At 48.5% G+C, this 19153-nt stretch overlaps 1 protein-coding gene across 1 annotated transcript in view; it reads right to left on the bottom strand.

Annotated features, from left to right (window-relative positions):
• Positions 1 to 15560, bottom strand: part of LOC137333153 (adhesion G-protein coupled receptor G6-like) — an 86106-nt gene extending 70546 nt beyond the window's left edge. Inside the window, exons 1-4 of the mRNA XM_067997337.1 lie at positions 15495 to 15560; positions 6013 to 6633; positions 3918 to 3962; positions 1954 to 2184 (exon numbers count right to left, since the gene is read on the bottom strand). Of these exons, the coding sequence (XP_067853438.1) occupies positions 1954 to 2184; positions 3918 to 3962; positions 6013 to 6622 (886 nt within the window). The 5' untranslated portion in view covers positions 6623 to 6633; positions 15495 to 15560. The remainder of the gene's footprint in view (positions 1 to 1953; positions 2185 to 3917; positions 3963 to 6012; positions 6634 to 15494) is intronic.
• Between the last annotated feature and the right edge of the window lie 3593 nt (positions 15561 to 19153).

Below are 19153 nucleotides of genomic sequence, written 5' to 3' on the forward strand. Positions count from 1 at the left end.
ACAAAGAGTCTTCAAAGCGATATAGACAGGTTAAGTGAGTGGGCAAGAAGGTGGCAGATGGAGTATAATGTGGGGAAATGTGAAGTTATTCACTTTGGTAGGAAGAATAAAAAAACAGAATATATTTAAAAAGGTGAGAAACTATTAAATTTTGGTGTCGAGAGACTTGGGTGCCCTTGGGTGTTAACATGCAAGCAATTAGGATGGCAAACAGTATGTTAGCCTTTATTGCAGGGGGTTGGAGTATAAGAGTGAGGAGGTCTTGCTGCAATTCTATAGGGCTCTGGTGAGAGCACACCTGGAGTACTGTGTACAGTTTTGGTCTCCTTATCTAAGGAAGGATATACTTGCCATAGAGGGGGTGCAACGAAGGTTCACTCGATCGATTCCTGGGATGAGAGGATTGTCCTATGAGGAGAGATTGAGTAGAATGGCCCTATACTCTCTGGAGTTTAGAAGAATGAGAGGTGATCTCATTGGAATTCTCAGAGGGCTTGACAGGGTAGATGCTGAGAGACTGTTTCCCCTGGCTGGAGAGTCTAGAACTAGGGGTCATAGTCTCAAGATAAAGGTAAGGAGTCTTACAACACCAGGTTATAGTCCAACAACTATAAACTGGTGTTGTAAGACTCTTTACATTTGTCTACCCCAGTCCATCACCGGCATCTCCACATCAAGATAAGGGGTCGGCCATTTAGGACTAAGATGAGGAAAGATTTCTTCACTCAAATGTTTGTGAATCTTTGGAATTCTCTATCCCAGAGGGCTGTGGATGCTCAGTCATTGATTATATTCAAAACTGAGATAGACTTCAAGATACAGACAGGCTGGTGGCATGGGCGGACACGTGGCAGATTAAATTTATCACAGAAAAATGAAAAGTGATACATTTTGGTAGGAAGAATGAGGAGAGGCAATATAAACTAAAGGGCACAAATATAAAAGGGGTACAGGAACAGAGGGATCTGGGGGTATATGTGCACAAATCGTTGAAGGTGGCAGGGCAGGTTGAAAAAGCAGTTAAAAAGGGATAATCTCCGAAAGCTTGTGATTTTAAAATAAAGTTGTTGGACTATAACCTGGTGTTGTAAGATTCCTTACATTTATAAATAGAGGCATAGAGTACAAAAGTGCGGAAGTCATGATGAACCTTTATAAAACACTGATTCGGCCACAACTGGAGTATTGTGTCCAGTTCTGGGCACTGCACTTTAGGAAAGATGTGAAGGCCTTAGAGAGGGTGCAGAAGAGATTTACTAGAATGATTCCAGGGATGAGGGACTTTAGTTATGTGGATAGATTGGAGAAGCTGGGGTTGTTCTCCTTGGAACAGAAACGGTTGAGAGAAGATTTGATAGAGGTATTCAAAATCATGAAGGACCTAGACAGAATAGAGAGAAACTGTTCCCATTGGCAGAAGGGTCAAGAACCAGAGGACACAGATTTAAGGTGATTGGCAAAAGAACCAAAGGTGACATGAGGAAAAACTTTTTTACACAGCGAGTGGTTAGGATCTGGAATGCACTGCCCGAGGGGGTGGTGGAGGCAAATTCAATCATGGCCTTCAAAAGGGAACTGGATAAGTACTTGAAAGGAAAAAAATTGCAGGGCTACGGGGAAAGGGCGGGGGAGTGGGACTGGCTGGATTGCTGTTGCATAGAGCCGGCGCGGACTCGATGGGCCGAATGGCCTCCTTCCGTGCTGTAACCTTTCTATGATTCTACGAGATCGATGGATATTGGAACACTAAGGGAATCAAGGGATATGGGGATCGGGCGGGAAAGTGGAGTTGAGGTCGAAGATCAGCCATTTTCTGATTGAATGGCGGAGCAGGCTCGAGGGGCCATATGGCCTACTCCTGCTCCTATTTCTTACGTTCTTGTTATGTTCTTATAAAAATATTATAGAGCATAAAACCTTCTAGGGTTGACATTTTGTTAAATACATTAATACCGAGGGGTACCGCTGTCACAGGAGAGGTGCTCACTGATGATACAGTTACTGAGGTTACAGGTCGGTTTGAAGAGGTGGTCATTCGCAGAGCCGTGGGAGATACCGAAGACACAGGTAGAACTATAGAGGTGGTGTCGTCTGAGGTTACAGGTCGGCTTGAAGAGGTGGTTGTCTTTGAGGGTGTTGGAGATGAGGTGGTGCTGTCTGCGGTTGTATTAGAAGTGAATAAACCTGAAGAGGAAAGAACTCTTGCAGTTTATCATTTTGTAACTTCTAGGAAGAAAATAAATCTTCTTACTTCATAGCATTGTTTTGGAGTACGGGCACCATATAAAATATCAGTTGGACAAACCCAAGCTGATTTTATTCTGTAGACAATTCTAAACTAACTGGACTACGAGAACATGTTGTAGAACTTTTTTCTTTGAGATTCATTTTAAATATGGTGAGAGGTTAAATGAATAACTTATTTCCTGTTTGTAACGAGATCGTAGCACACAGTCTGGGCTCGATTCTCTGAATGTTGGTTGTGAGGGGTTGGTGAGTAATTGTACACTAGTTGTGGAATGGCACCATTATAACTAACATCAGTCAAACCCACCTCAAGGGTTTCGATAGAGAAACTGTCTCCAGTGGCAGGACGGTCGGTAACCAGGGGACACAGATTTAAGGTGATCGGCAAAAGAACCAGAGGCGACATGAGGAAGCATTTTTTTACACAGCGAGTTGTTCTGATCTGGAATGCGCTGCCTGAAAGGGCGGTGGAAGCAGATTCAATAATAACTTTCAAAAGGGAATTGGATAAATACTCGAAGGGGAGAAATTTATCGGCCTATGGGGAACGAGCAGGGGGAGTGGGACTAATTGGATAGCTCTTTCAAAGAGCCGGCACAGGCACGATGGGCCGAATGGAATCGGTGACCAGACAATTCTGAGTGTCGTGAAATGGACACATTGATCTTTGCTGACCAATTCTTCCATTCACACTCCCGTCGAGCGAGACTCGAGTGGAGTCTCCTCACTTCAGGACCAAGGTTAATCCGAGGCCTTAATTCTGATTAGGGTCGCCAACTCTGGTTGGGGGTATTCCTGGAGGTTTCATCACGTGACCTCCCGCCTCGAACCGCCCCGCCCCCACACTCCCGCCATTGGTTCATCCTCCAATTGCACGGCTTTCCCCAGCCAACTGGAAAGGAAACAGATTCTTTGTGACCCAATTGGATTCATCTTGACCGTTAGTGAAACAGCCGTTTTTTCCCCATCTCCAATATTTTTATAACTAATAAATGAAAGAGTTTGAAGAAAATTTTAAAAAAACACATTTTGTTCACTGCCCCTGTGATTTTTCTCCCTGGGAGTTGCTCACAGCAGTGTCCGGGGAGATTGGTCTGCGATTCCTGGAGACTCCAGGGCAGTCCTGGAGAGTTGGCAACCCAAACTGCTCACTGCCAAATTCACGCATTGTTTCGGGGGAAAAGATTTCAAAATCAAAGCCTGCAATTGACTTTTGGGGATAAATTAGCCGATAAACATTTAATGTTTTGGTCGAATCTACCTTTGGCTGGTATTGTAGTGAGGTGTTAACACACTTGAAATAAGTGGGCTAACAACCACCACAAAATACCAGGCAGAGGAAAGGCATCAGAGCTATTAACTCACCAGGAGAGATCCCTGGAGTTTAGAGGAATTGATTCATTCAATGGAAGTCTTATTGTGGCAAGTGATAAATCATAGGAGCCCCAACTTCTCGAAACATAGTCAACTCCTGCAAACCTCACTCTGCACTGGTGCCGGTTATGAAGCTTTTATACTGCAGTGAAGCCAGAACATCATCATCATCATCATCATCATCATCATCCAAGAGTCAGAAACAGCCAACGTACAAGGTCTCTATCACCACAAAGGATAACCCAATGCAATGTCGAGGTCTCGGTAAATAAGGGTTAATGGACTCCTGTATTTACCTGTGGGACTGGCAGGGCTCGAGGTACTTGGTGCACTCGGTGAAGCTAAAGAGAGAAAAAATAAACATCAAATGACACACAATGATGATTGTGACGTAATCAATGGAATGAACTTCAAAAGAAGGAAAGATCTTGCATTTCTATAGCGCCTTTCACATCCTCAGGTTGTCCTAAAATGCTTCATAGACAATGAAGTAGTTTACAAGTGTAGTCACTGTTGTAATGTAAACAAAATGGCAACCAATTTGTACACAGCAAGATCCCACAAGCAGCAATGTCTCTGGAGTGGGACGTAAACCCATGACCTTCTGACTCAGAGGCGAGGGAGACCCACTGAAACACAGCTGACATCTTCAAAATAATCAAATGTCATGTTTGGCCTCTCAGAAAAAGCAAGTTTTTTCTTTTTCTTTAGATTTTTTATGGTCCTTCTGGCCCCACAAAGCCCATTCCCATCCCCGGATCCAGCACTGTGCCCCAGTGGATTCGAGTCCCACTCCAGAGGCATGAGCTCATAATCCAGGCTGACACTCCCAGTGCAATACTGAGGGAGCGCTGCACTGTCGGAGGGTCAGTACTGAGGGAGCGCTGCACTGTCGGAGGGTCAGTACTGAGGGAGCGCTGCACTGTCGGAGGGTCAGTACTGAGGGAGCGCTGCCCTGTCGGAGGGTCAGTACTGAGGGAGCGCTGCACTGTCGGAGGGTCAGTACTGAGGGGGCTCTGTACTGTCGGAGGTGCCATCTTTCAGATGAGACGTTAAACCAAGGCCCCGTCTGCCCTCTCAGGTGGATGTAAAAGATCCCACGGCCACTATTCAAAGAAGAGCAGGGAGAGTTCTCCCCGGTGTTTTGACCAGTACCTATCCCTCAACCAACATCACCAAAAAAACAGATAAACTGGTCATTATCTGATTGCTGTGTGTGGGATCTTGCTGTGTGCAAATTGTCTGCCGTGTGTCCTACATTACAACAGTGACTACACTTCAAAACTACCTCATTGGCTGTAAAGAATTTTGGGACGTCCTGAAGTCGTGAAAGGCACAGTAGAAACACAAGTTCTTTCTTTCTTTATAACTTGGAAATTCCCCCGACCCCCAGTCTCCATTGATCCTACAGGACCCCAGGAGATTCAATTAGCGACTGACTTGAATAGCAAGTCAGGTAGCTGCTTTTATCATTCTCTGCCGAGACTTAAACTGCCCTGACCTGTAATGTAAAACTGCTTCAATTTTGCCTCCTAAAACCAAAAAAAAACAAGCTCCATTAAAGGAATCTAAGAATCATGTCACGTAATCAGTTCAGTTTAAATTGGTACTTGCTCAACATTTGTGAATTCTTTACAATGTTCTCTCTGAGCAATCACAGTGCTTGTTATCAGTCTAAACTTTGTGATGCTTCACAAGATCTACAAATCATTAATCAAGCAATGGCATTGTTTCAGTGCTGCCTGTTCCTGTGTAAAGCACCGAGCTCCAGTACTCCAGATAACCTTTGCTGCACTGCCTCCATATCTGGGCAGGTCCCTCGAGTCCCGCTCATGCAGAGCAGGCTGGAAACAATTATCTGATCGGTGATCCCTCTCTCATTGTCCAGGCTGATTCTCTTCATCCTAACTTTACTTGTCTCTCTATTTTATTGAGTCTGCTGTGGTCAGTCTCCTCCAAACTCTCCTCCCAGGTCCTTCCTACCTGCTCTCTGTCTCCCTACATTTCATGTTGTCGAAATCAAATGTAGCACCATTTCCTACTGGAACTCCATCTTTCCCAGGGCCTCTGGACTGTGCAACTCCTCACCTCCCTCAGTCCCTTCTTCCTCCTGTAATCTAGACTTGAATTTCCTCAGAGCCGCTCCTACCCCATGCACCTTGACCCTAATCTCTGGAATTCCCTCCTTAGATTGCTCCACCTCTCCACTTCAGATAGGAACATAGGAACATAGGAACAGGAGGAGGCCATTCAGCCCCTCGTGCCTGCTCCGCCATTTGATACGATCATGGCTGATCTGTGATCTAACTCCATATACCTGCCTTTGGCCCATATCCCTTAATAACTTTCTGCTTTAAAGGTCCTGTAATGCGATTTTCGTTTATGACTCACCGCATCGAAGAGTGGAATCGTTCCCCAGTGTATTGCTTGTGAAATTCAAATGCTCTGTCCGCCAGCTGATAACATTCCCATCGGAACAATCCAACTTAGAAAGTTCCAGAGAGCCTTTCACATGGTCCCATACTCTGAAGTAGTACAGTTTTCCTAAAAAAGCCCAGGACTTCTTAAACTCAATCTGTGAAGCGTTGGAATGGGATTGCTGATACTGTCCCAGGACTAAGGATCCACCAGGAGTAACTCTGCTGGCTATTATATTGGAAGTGGTGATCTCAGAGCCGTTTAGATATACAGTCAGTGCTTTGGTAGAGTTGCTCCATGTGAAACATATTGTGTGCCAGACATTCACTGACAGACGGAGATATTTCTCAGCGGGTTTACCAGATAGCCACACCTTAAGCTGGTCATTGATGCTTCCAATTCCCAGCTCTTGGTCAACTCCTGATCCCACAATGTGGTAAGACATCGCTGCCCACTCTCTGACACTGTTGGTGAGATAAATGTCAATACACACGGTCAGCTCAGTCAGTGCAGGCATGTGGGTGCCTTCACTCAGGGTCCCGTATTTCAAAGGCACATTAAAATCCGCCTCTTGTCCTCTCATCGATGTACTTTCTGTAACAGAAGGATATCACAAAACTTCACTGCATGAAATGATGCATAACTTTAATAACCAGAGGCAGTAAGTATTTAAATCATCACACAAACAACAACAATGTACATTTATATGAAGCCTTTTTAATGCAGAAACACATCTCAAGGCACTTCACAGGAGCGGAATCAGATAACAGAGGCTGAGTGAGAGAAGGAGACATTGGGTGAGGTGAATGAACACTTGGTCAAAAAGGTGGGTTTTTTTGAGGAGAGATGTAGAGAGGTTTAGGGAGGGAATTCCAGAGCTTAGCCGGAGGGGGAGGAGGAGGGGGGAGGGGAATGGAAGGGGGAAAGGGATGGGGAGCGAGGGGGAGGGGAGGGGGAGGGGAATGGAAGGGGGAAGGGGATGGGAGAGGGAGGGGGAGGAGGAGGGGGGAGGGGAATGGAAGGGGGAAGGGGATGGGGAGAGGGGGGGGAAGGGTGAGGGGAATGGATGGGGGGAAGGGGATGGGGGAGGGAGGGGGAGGAGGAGGGGGGAGGGGAATGGAAGGGGGAAAGGGATGGGGAGGGGAATGGAAGGGGGAAGGGGATGGGGGAGGGAGGGGGAGGAGGAGGGGGAGGGGAATGGAAGGTATAAAGGGGAGGGAGGGGGAGGAGTAGGGGGAGGGGAATGGAAGGGGGAAAGGGATGGGGGAGGGAGGGGGAGGGGAGGTGGAAGGGGAAAGGGATGGGGAGGGAGGGGTGAGGGGAATGGAAGGGGGAAGGGGATGGGGGAGCGAGGGGGAGGGGAGGGGGAGGAGAATGGAAGGGGAAAGGGATGGGGAGGGAGGGGGAGGGGGAGGGGAATGGAAGGGGGAAGGGGATGGGGGAGCGAGGGGAGGAGGAGGGGGGAGGGGAATGGAAGGGGGAAAGGGATGGGAGAGGGAGGGGGAGGGGAGGGGGAGGGGAATGGAAGGGGAAGGGGATGGGGAGGGAGGGGGAGGGGAGGGGGAGGGGAATGGAAGGGGGAAGGGGATGGGAGAGGGAGGGGGAGGGAGGGAGGGGGAGGGGAGGGGGAGGGGAGGGGAAGGGGGAACATTTAAAGAAATAATTCATAATTCCCAACAAATACACATTCCATTGTGGAATAAAAACCCCACGGGAAAAATGATCCAACCGCGGCTAATTAGAGAAGTTAAGGAGAGTATTAGATTAAAAGAAGAGGCGAGCAATGTTGCCAGAAAGAGTAAGCCTGGGGATTGGGAGGAATTTAGAAATCAGCAAAGGACGACCAACAACATGATAGAGGGAATAAATTGAATATGAGAGTAAACTGGTAAGAAATATAAAAACAGATTGTAAACAAGTATGTAAAAAGGGAGAGAGTAGTGAAAGTAAACATTGGTCTCTTAGAGGCCGAGACAGGAGAAATTATAATGGGGAATATGGAAATGACAGAGACGTTAAACAAATATTTTGTATCTGTCTTCACAGTAGAAGACACAAAAAACATACCGGAAATAGTGGGGAACCAAGGGGCTAATGAGAGTGAGGAACTTAAAATAATTAATATCAGTAAAGAAAAAGTATTAGAAAAATTAATGGGACTAAAAGCCGACAAATCCCCTGGACCTGATGGCCGACATCCGAGGGTTCTAAAAGAGGTGGCTGCAGAGATAGTGGATGCATTGGTCATGATCTTTTAAAATTCCCTAGATTCTAGAACGGTCCCCGTCGATTGGAAAGTAGCAAATGTAACCCTGCTATTCAAGAAAGGAGGGAGAGAGAAAACAGGGAACTACAGGCCAGTTAGCCTGACATCAGTAGGGAAAATGCTGGAATCTTATTATTAAGGAAGTGGTAACAGGGCACTTAGAAAATGATAATATGATTAGGCAGAGTCAACATGGTTTTATGAAAGGGAAATCATGTTTGACAAATCTATTAGAGTTTTTTGAGGGTGTAACTAGCAGGGTAGATAAGGGGGAACCAGTGGATGTCGTATATTTGGATTTTCAAAAGGCATTCGATAAGGTGCCACACAAGAAGTGGTTACAAGATTAGAGCTCATGGGATTGGGGGTAATATATTAACATAGATTGAGGATTGGTTAACAGACAGAACGCAGAGACGATCAGGGACCATAAAGGAGATCTACTCATGGAGGCAGAGGGCATGGCCAAGGTACTAAATGAGTACTTTGCATCTGTCTTTACCAAGGCAGAAGATGCTGCCAGAGTTTCAGTAAAGGAAGATATAGTTGAGATACTGAATGGGCTAAAAATTGATGAAGAGGTACTAGAAAGGCTGGCTGTACTTAAAGTGGCTAAGTCACCCAGTCCGGATGGGATGCACCCTAGGTTGCTGAGGGAAGTAAGGGTGGAAATTGTAGAGGTACTGGCCATAATCTTCCAAACATCCTTAGATACGGGGATGGTGCCAGAGGACAGGAGAATTGCAAATGTTACACCTTTGTTCAAAAAAGGGTGTAAGGATAAACCCAGCAACTACAGGCCAGTCAGTTTAACCTCGGTGGTGGGGAATCTTTTAGAAACGATAATCCGGGACAGAATGAACAGTCACTTGGACAAGTGTGGATTGATTAGGGAAAGCCAGCACGGATTTGTTAAAGGCAAATCGTGCTTAACTAAGTTGAGAGAGTTTTTTGATGAGGTAACAGAGAGGGTAGGTGAGGGCAATGCAGTTTGATGTGGTGTATATGGACTTTCAAAAGGCTTTTGATAAAGTGCCGCATGATAGGCTTATCATCAAGATTGAAGCCCATGGAATAAAAGGGGCAGTAGCAGCATGGATATAGAATTGGCTAAGTAACAGGAAACAGAGAGTAGTGGTGAATGGTTGTTTTTCGGACTGGAGGGAGGCGTATAGTGGTGTTCCCTAGGGGTCGGTGCTGGGACCACTGCTTTTCTTGATATATATTAATGACTTGGACTTGGGTGTACAGGGCACAATTTCAAAATTTGCAGATGACACAAAACTTGAAAGTGTAGTGAACAGTGAGGAGGATAGTGATAGACTTCAAGGGGATATAGACAGGCTGGTGGAATGGGTGGACACGTGGCAGATGAAATTTAATGCAGAAAAATGCAAAGTGATACATTTTAGTAGGAAGAATGAGGAGAGGCAATATAAACTAGAGGGCACAGTTCTAAAAGGAGTACAGGAACAGAGAGATCTGGGGGTATATGTTCACAAATCGTTGAAGGTGGCAGGGCAGGTTGAGAAAGCAGTTAAAAAAGCATACGGGATCCTGGGCTTTATAAATAGAGGCAGAGAATACAAAAGCAAGGAAGTCATGATGAACCTTTATAAAACATTGGTTCGACCACAACTGGAGTATTGTGTCCAGTTCTGGGCAATGCACTTTAGGAAAGATGTGAAGACCTTAGAGAGAGTGCAGAAGAGATTTACTAGAATGATTCCAGGGATGAGGGACTTTAGTTATGTGGATAGACTGGAGAAGCTGGGATTGTTCTCCTTGGAACAGAGACGGTTGTGAGGAGATTTGGTCGAGGTATTCAAAATCATGACGGGCCTAGACAGAGTAGATAGAGAGAAACTGTTCCCATTGGCAGAAGGGTCAAGAACCAGAGGACATAGATTTAAGGTGATTGGCAAAAGAACAAAAGGTGACATGAGGAAAAAACTTTTTACACAGCGAGTGGTTAGGATCTGGAATGCACTGCCCGAGGGGGTGGTGGAGGCAGATTCAATCATGGCTTTCAAAAGGGAACTGGCTAAGTACTTGAAAGTGAAAAATTTGCAGGGCTACGGGGAAGGGGCGGGGGAGTGGGACTAGCTGGATTGCTCTTGCATAGAGCCGGCACGGACTCGATGGGCCGAATGGCCTCCTTCCGTGCTGTAACCTTTCTATGATTCTATGAGAGAGTTGGGATAAACGGGTCATTCTCAGGTTGGCCGGCTGTAACTAGTGGGGTACCACAAGGATCAGTGCTTGGGCCTCAGCTATTTACAATCTATATTAATGACTTAGATGAAGGGACCGAGTGTAATGTATCCAAGTTTGCTGACGATCTGAAGCTAGGTGGGAAAGTAAGCTGTGAGGAGGACACAAAGAGTATGCAAAGGGATATAGACAGGTTAAGTGAGTGAGCAAGAAGGTGGCAGATGGAGTATAATGTGGGGAAATGTGAAATTATTCACTTTGGTAGGAAGAATAGAAAAATGGGATATTTTTTAAATGGTGAGAAACTATTAAATGTTGGTGTTCAGAGAGATTTGGGTGTCCTCGTACACGAAACACAGAAAGTTAACCTGCAGGTACAGCAAGCAATTAGGAAGGCAAATGGCATGCTGTCCTTTATTGCAAGGGGGTTGGAGTATAAGAGTAAGGAAGTATTGATGCAATTATATAGGGCTCTGGTGAGACCAAACCTGGAGTACTGTGTACAGTTTTGGTCTCCTTATCTAAGGAAGGATATACTTGTCTTAGGGGCGGTACAACGAAGGTTCACTAGATTAATTCCTGGGATGAGAGGGTTGTCCTATGAGGAAAGATTGAGTAGAATGGACCTATACTCTCTGGAGTTTAGAAGAATGAGAGGTGATCTCATTGAAACATATAAGATTCTGAGGGGGCTTGACAGGGTAGATGCTGAGAGATTGTTTCCCCTGGCTGGAGAGTCTAGAACTAGGGGACATAGTCTCAGGATAAGGGGTCGGACATTTAGGGCTGAGATGAGGACTGAGATTTTTGGACTCTAGGGGAATCAAGAGATATGGGGATCGGGCAGGAAAGTGGAGTTGAGGTCGAAGATCAGCCATGACCTACTCCGTTAATGGTAGGGTGTTGGGGAGAGTTATAGAACAAAGAGATCTAGGAGTACAGGTTCATAGCTCCTTGAAAGTGGAGTCACAGGTGGATAGGGTGGTGAAGAAGGCATTCAGCATGCTTGGTTTCATTGGTCAGAACATTGAATACAGGAGTTGGGATGTCTTGTTGAAGTTGTACAAGACATTAGTAAGGCCACACTTGGAATACTGTGTACAGTTCTGGTCACCCTATTATAGAAAGGATATTATTAAACTGGAAAGAGTGCAGAATAGATTTACTAGGATGCTACCGGGACTTGATGGTTTGACTTATAGGGAGAGGTTGGATAGACTGAGACTTTTTTCCCTGGAGAGTAGGAGGTTAAGGGGTGATCTTATAGAAGTCTATAAAATAATGAGGGGCATAGATAAGGTAGATAGTCAAAAACATTTTCCCAAAGGTGGGGGAGTCTATAACGAGGGGACATAGATTTAAGGTGAGAGGGGAGAGATACAAAAGGGTCCAGAGGGGCAATTTTTTCACTCAAAGGGTGGTGAGTGTCTGGAACGAGCTGCCAGAGGCAGTAGTAGAGGCGGGTACAATTTTGTCTTTTAAAAAGCATTTGGACAGTTACATGGGTAAGATGGGTATAGAGGGATATGGGCCAAGTGCAGGCAATTGGGACTAACTTAGTGGTATAAACTGGGCGACATGGACATGTTGGGCCGAAAGGCCTGTTTCCATGTTGTAAACGTCTATGATTCTATGATTCTATGATTTAATTGAATTGCGGAGCAGACTCAAGGGGCCGTATGGCCAACTCCTGCTCCTATTTCTTATGTTCTTATATTCTTATGAAGGAGGTGGGGGATTGGGAGGGGGAGGTGGATGAGGAGGAGGGGAGGAGAAAGGTGAAGAGAGGAGGGGGGCGTGGGGGTGGACGGGAGGGAGGAAGGAGGAGGGGAGGGGGAGAGGGTGGGGGATGGGGAGTAGAGAGGGAGAGGCAGAAGGGGGATGGGTAGGGGAACGGGGAGGGATGCAGAGAGGAGAAGGGTCGGAGGAGGGGGAAACGGAGAGTGGAAGGGGGAAGGGGATGGGGAGGGTCAGAAGAGAGAGGGAGAGGAGGCTAGGGAGTGGGGGATGGGACAAGGAGGGACCTCAATCAGCCCTTTGGAGTCCCAGGTCTGACTGTCGCAGTTTCCAGGTGGGCCTGTTTCGGGCGGGAGGCTTTTTAATGTGCAAATAAGGGTGGTGGGTCAGCGGAGACTCTGCGGGCCAATCTGAAGCACTGGGCAGGCCCCGTCCACTCGTACCAGGCGGTGAATGGTCGAACTGGCGAGTCCTTAAAGGGGCCGCCAGTAAACACTTCTCACAAAGGGACCCGAACCTCCTCCTGTTTCTGGGGCCAGGAGGAGCAGGAGGGACCCCCTCATTCGGCCACTGTTGCCCCCCCATTCCCATTCCCATGATCACAATCCCCAACCTTGCCCCTAACAGGGCCAACCTCCGAGTGGCTCACTGTGAGCCGGCAAATATCCCACCCTCAAATAAACAAAGAAAGAAAGACTTGCATTTGTTCAGCACCTTTTACATCCTGAGGACGTCCCAAAGCGGTTTACAGCCAATGAAGTATTTTTGAAGTGATTTCACTGTTGTAATGGAGGAAACGTGGCAGCCAATTTGCACACAGCAAGATCCCACAAACAGCAATGTGATAATTGACCAGATAATCTGTTTTGAGTGACGTTGGTTGAAGGATAAATACTGGCCAGGACACCGGGGAGAATTCTCCTGCTCTTCTTTGAAATAGTGGCCGTGGGATCTTTTACGTCCGCCTGAGAGGGCAGGTGGGGCCTCGGTTTAACGTCTCATCTGAAGGACGGCACCTCCGACAGTGCAGTACCCCCTCAGTACTGATCCTCCGACAGTGCAGCGCTCCCTCAGTACTGATCCTCCGACAGTGCGGCGCTCCCTCAGTACTGACCCTCCGACAGTTAAGCGCTCCCTCAGTACTGACCCTCCGACAGTGCAGCGCTCCCTCAGTACTGACCCTCCGACAGTGCAGCGCTCCCTCAGTACTGACCCTCTGACAGTTAAGCGCTCCCTCAGTACTGACCCTCCGACAGTTAAGCGCTCCCTCAGTACTGACCCTCCGACAGTTAAGCGCTCCCTCAGTACTGACCCTCCGACAGTGCAGCACTCCCTCAGTACTGACCCTCCGACAGTGCAGCGCTCCCTCAGTACTGACCCTCCGACAGTGCAGCGCTCCCTCAGTACTGACCCTCCGACAGTGCAGCGCTCCCTCAGTACCGACCCTCCGACAGTGCAGCGCTCCCTCAGTACCGACCCTCCGACAGTGCAGCGCTCCCTCAGTACTGACCCTCCGACAGTGCAGCGCTCCCTCAGTACTGACCCTCCGACAGTGCAGCGCTCCCTCAGTACTGACCCTCCGACAGTGCAGCGCTCCCTCAGTACTGACCCTCCGACAGTGCAGCGCTCCCTCAGTACTGACCCTCCGACAGTGCAGCGCTCCCTCAGTACTGACCCTCCGACAGTGCAGCGCTCCCTCAGTACTGACCCTCCGACAGTGCAGCGCTCTGTCAGTACTGACCCTCCGACAGTGCAGCGCTCCCTCAGTACTGACCCTCCGACAGTGCAGCGCTCCCTCAGTACTGACCCTCCGACAGTGCAGCGCTCCCTCAGTACTGACCCTCCGACAGTGCAGCGCTCCCTCAGTACTGACCCTCCGACAGTGCAGCGCTCCCTCAGTACTGACCCTCCGACAGTGCAGCGCTCCCTCAGTACTGATCCTCCGACAGTGCAGCGCTCCCTCAGTACTGACCCTCCGACAGTGCAGCGCTCCCTCAGTACTGACCCTCTGACAGTTAAGCGCTCCCTCAGTACTGACCCTCCGACAGTTAAGCGCTCCCTCAGTACTGACCCTCCGACAGTTAAGCGCTCCCTCAGTACTGACCCTCCGACAGTGCAGCACTCCCTCAGTACTGACCCTCCGACAGTGCAGCGCTCCCTCAGTACTGACCCTCCGACAGTGCAGCGCTCCCTCAGTACTGACCCTCCGACAGTGCAGCGCTCCCTCAGTACCGACCCTCCGACAGTGCAGCGCTCCCTCAGTACTGACCCTCCGACAGTGCAGCGCTCCCTCAGTACTGACCCTCCGACAGTGCAGCGCTCCCTCAGTACTGACCCTCCGACAGTGCAGCGCTCCCTCAGTACTGACCCTCCGACAGTGCAGCGCTCCCTCAGTACTGACCCTCCGACAGTGCAGCGCTCCCTCAGTACTGCACTGGGAGTGTCAGCCTGGATTATGGGCTCAAATATGTGGAGTGGGATTTGAACCCATGACCTTCTGACCTGGAGGGGAGAGTGTTTCCGGCTGAACCACGACTGACACCAAACCTGAGAATGATTTTAGTTGGAAATTCCCAGCCCGGCCCCAATAAGTGAAATTGCGGTTTTATTGCGCGGGTCCTGGGTTGTATGTGTGCCCTCGGATCGTATTCCCTGATTCTGCTCATTTTCCTGTGGAAACAACGATTGGTCCTCTTGACTGTCACAATTTCCTTACGAATTGATCGCGTTTCTGTGCGGCGATTAACTTGGCCCTGGGATTTATCGGAAACACTTGAACAGGCAGGGGAAACGCAGAATCATAGAAATTACAGCACGGGACGAGGGCATTCGGCCCATCGCACCTGTGCCAGTGCTAGCTCTTCAACTGGAGCTTTTTACTCTAATCCCATCTCCCTGCTACAGTCCCCGTACCCGTCCGCCCTCTCAGGTGACAAAGAAGGTCCCACGGCCACTATTTTGAAGAAGAGCAGGGGGGAGTTCTCCCCGGGGTCCTGGGCCGATATTTATCCCTCAACCAACATCACTAAAAACAGATTACCTGGTCACTTATCATATTGCTGATTGTGGGATCTTGCTGTGCGCAATTTGGCTGCCACGTTTTCTACATTACAAAAGTGACTACACGTCAAAAGTAATTGATTGGTTGTAACGAGCTTCGGGATGTCCTGAGGTCGTGTAAGGTGCGATGGAAATGCAAATTCCATCTTTCAATTTAAAGTGAATTAACGATTGTTACCTGATCGATGAGTGTGGATTGAGATGAGAATCCCAAGGATTAAAAACCAATGGAATTCCCGGTGGAGATTAAAAATTCCCAGTGGTTTACAGAAAATCATCCTGAAAAACAAAGTGTCATATTTTAAACAACAAATCTGATGTCAGACTTCCTCGGAGTAAAGTCATGAATTCACAGAAGGCGATGTGTAGTTCCACCTGTCAGGAACCTGGACGGTCAGTGATTGGCTACATGGTGGGGGGTGGGGTCGGGCCTGAATTACAGAGGTGGGCCTCTCGCTGCAGAAAGCGGGTAAAATTCCTGGGCATCCATTCATAGGAACACAGGAACAGGAGGAGGCCATTCAGCCCCTCGAACCTGTCGCATAGGAACAGGAGGAGGCCATTCAGCCCCTCGAACCTGTCGCATAGGAACAGGAGGAGGCCATTCAGCCCCTCGAACCTGTCGCATAGGAACAGGAGGAGGCCATTCAGCCCCTCGAACCTGTCGCATAGGAACAGGAGGAGGCCATTCAGCCCTTCGAGCCTGTCGCATAGGAACAGGAGGAGGCCATTCAGCCCCTCGAACCTGTCGCATAGGAACAGGAGGAGGCCATTCAGCCCCTCGAACCTGTCGCATAGGAACAGGAGGAGGCCATTCAGCCCTTCGAGCCTGTTACATAGGAACAGGAGGAGGCCATTCAGCCCCTCGAACCTGTCGAATAGGAACAGGAGGAGGCCATTCAGCCCCTCGAACCTGTCGCATAGAAACAGGAGGAGGCCATTCAGCCCCTCGAACCTGTCGCATAGGAACAGGAGGAGGCCATTCAGCCCCTCGAACCTGTCGCATAGGAACAGGAGGAGGCCATTCAGCCCCTCGAGCCTGTTACATAGGAACAGGAGGAGGCCATTCAGCCCCTCGAGCCAGTTCCGCCATTCGATTAGATCATGGTTGATCTGTATCTTAATTCCATTTACCTGCCTTTGCTTCATATCCCTCGATACCCTCACCCAACAAAAATCTATCAATCTCAGTCTTGAAAGCTCCAATATCCACGTTTTAACATTTTAAAAACCTGATCAGTCATAGCACAAAACACGTGAGTAAAATCCCTCATTTTATTTGCGTTTTACGATAAAACATTGATCTAAGTGAATATTTTGCCGATCGCTATGAGTGATTTTTTTTATTCGTTCACGGGATGTGGGCGTCGCTGGTGAGGCCAGCATTTATTGCCCATCCCTAATTGCCCTTGAGAAGGTGGCGGTGAGCCGTCTTCTTGAACCTGTGGTGAAGGTTCTCCCACAGTGCTGATTATCACACACATTAAATTACACAGAAGTCCAATCAAGCACCAGATTTTACTCCTCTATATATTAATATATCAAGTACACTGGAAGCTGCAGCTTACAGAATGGCTGTTGGCGATATTAGCCAAGGATTGCTTCATGTGATCTGACTCAGTCGACTATTTTAATGGAGGAGCCAATCCAATTAAAGTAAAGAAAGAACTTGCATTTCTACAGGGCCTTTCACAACCTCAGGATGTCCCAAAGCGCGTTACAGACAATGAAATTTTTTTTTTTTTTATTCGTTCATGGGATGTGGGTGTCGCTGGCGAGGCCGGCATTTATTGCCCATCCCTAATTGCCCTTGAGAAGGTGGTGGTGAGCCGCCTTCTTGAACCGCTGCAGTCCGTGTGGTGAAGGTTCTCCCACAGTGCTGTTAGGAAGGGAGTTCCAGGATTTTGACCCAGCGACAATGAAGGAACGGCGATATATTTCCAAGTCGGGATGGTGTGTGACTTGGAGGGGAACGTGCAGGTGGTGTTGTTCCCATGTGCCTGCTGCTCTTGTCCTTCTAGGTGGTAGAGGTTGCGGGTTGGGAGGTGCTGTCGAAGAAGCCTTGGCGAGTTGCTGCAGTGCATCCTGTGGATGGTACACACTGCAGCCACAGTGCGCCGGTGGTGAAGGGAGTGAATGTTCAGGGTGGTGGATGGGGTGCCAATCAAGCGGGCTCCTGACTTGTGCCTTGTAGATGGTGGAAAGGCTTTGGGGAGTCAGGAGGTGAGCCACTCGCTGCAGAATACCCAGCCTCTGACCTGCTCTAGTAGCCACAGTATTTATATGGCTGGTCCAGTTAAGTTTCTGGTCAATGGTGACCCCCAGGATGTTGATGGTGGGGGATTCGGCGATGGTAATGTCGTTGAATGTCAGGGGGAGGTGGTTAGACTCTCTCTTGTTGGAGATGGTCATTGCCTGGCACTTATCTGGCGCGAATGTTACTTGCCACTTATCAGCCCAAGCCTGGATGTTGTCCAGGTCTTGCTGCATGCGGGCTCGGACTGCTTCATTATTTGAGGGGTTGCGAATGGAACTGAACACTGTGCAGTCATCAGCGAACATCCCCATTTCTGACCTTATGATGGAGGGAAGGTCATTGATGAAGCAGCTGAAGATGGTTGGGCCTAGGACACTGCCCTGAGGAACTCCTGCAGCAATGTCCTGGGGCTGAGATGATTGGCCTCCAACAACCACTACCATCTTCCTTTGTGCTAGGTATGACTCCAGCCACTGGAGAGTTTTTCCCCTGATTCCCATTGACTTCAATTTTACTCGGGCTCCTTGGTGTCACACTCGGTCAAATGCTGCCTTGATGTCAAGGGCAGTCACTCACACCTCACCTCTGGAATTCAGCTCTTTTGTCCATGTTTGGACCAAGGCTGTAATGAGGTCTGGAGCCGAGTGGTCCTGGCGGAACCCAAACTGAGCATCGGTGAGCAGGTTATTGGTGAGTAAGTGCCGCTTGATAGCACTGTCGACAACAACTTCCATCATTTTGCTGATGATTGAGAGTAGACTGATGGGGCGGTAGTTGGCCGGATTGGATTTGTCCTGCTTTTTGTGGACAGGACATACCTGGGCAATTTTCCACATTGTCGGGTGGATGCCAGTGTTGTAGCTGTACTGGAACAGCTTGGCTAGAGGCGCAGCTAGTTCTGGAGCACAAGTCTTCAGCACTACGGCTGGGATGTTGTCGGGGCCCATAGCCTTTGCTGTATCCAGTGCACTCAGCCGTTTCTTGATATCACGTGGAGTGAATCGAATTGGCCGAAGACTGGCTTCCGTGATGGTGGAGATATCGGGAGGAGGCTGAGATGGATCATCCACTCGGCACTTCTGGCTGAAGATGGTTGCAAACGCTTCAGCCTTGTCTTTTGCACTCACGTGCTGGACTCCGCCATCATTGAGGATGGGGATGTTTGCAGAGCCTCCTCCTCCCGTTAGTTGTTTAATTGTCCACCACCATTCACGACTGGATGTGGCAGGACTGCAGAGCTTTGATCTGATCCCTCGCTTTTTGAAGTGTAGTCACTGTTGTAATGTAGGAAATGCGGCAGACAATTTGCGCACAGCAAGATCCCACAAATAGCGGTCAGTGAAACGACCAAATGAACTGTTTTTTTGGTGACTTTGGTTGACAGATAAATATTGGCCAGGACACCAGGGAGAACTCCCCTGCTCTTCTTCGAATAATGTCATGGGATATTTTACATCCACCTGAGAAGGCAGACGGGGCCTCGGTTTAACGTCTCATCCGAAAGTCGGCACCTCTGACAGTGCAGCACTCCCTCAGTACTGACCCTCCAACAGTGCAGCGCTCCCTCAGTACTGACCCTC

Source organism: Heptranchias perlo, chromosome 15 (assembly GCF_035084215.1).
Source record: "Heptranchias perlo isolate sHepPer1 chromosome 15, sHepPer1.hap1, whole genome shotgun sequence".
Lineage (NCBI taxonomy): Eukaryota > Metazoa > Chordata > Chondrichthyes > Hexanchiformes > Hexanchidae > Heptranchias > Heptranchias perlo.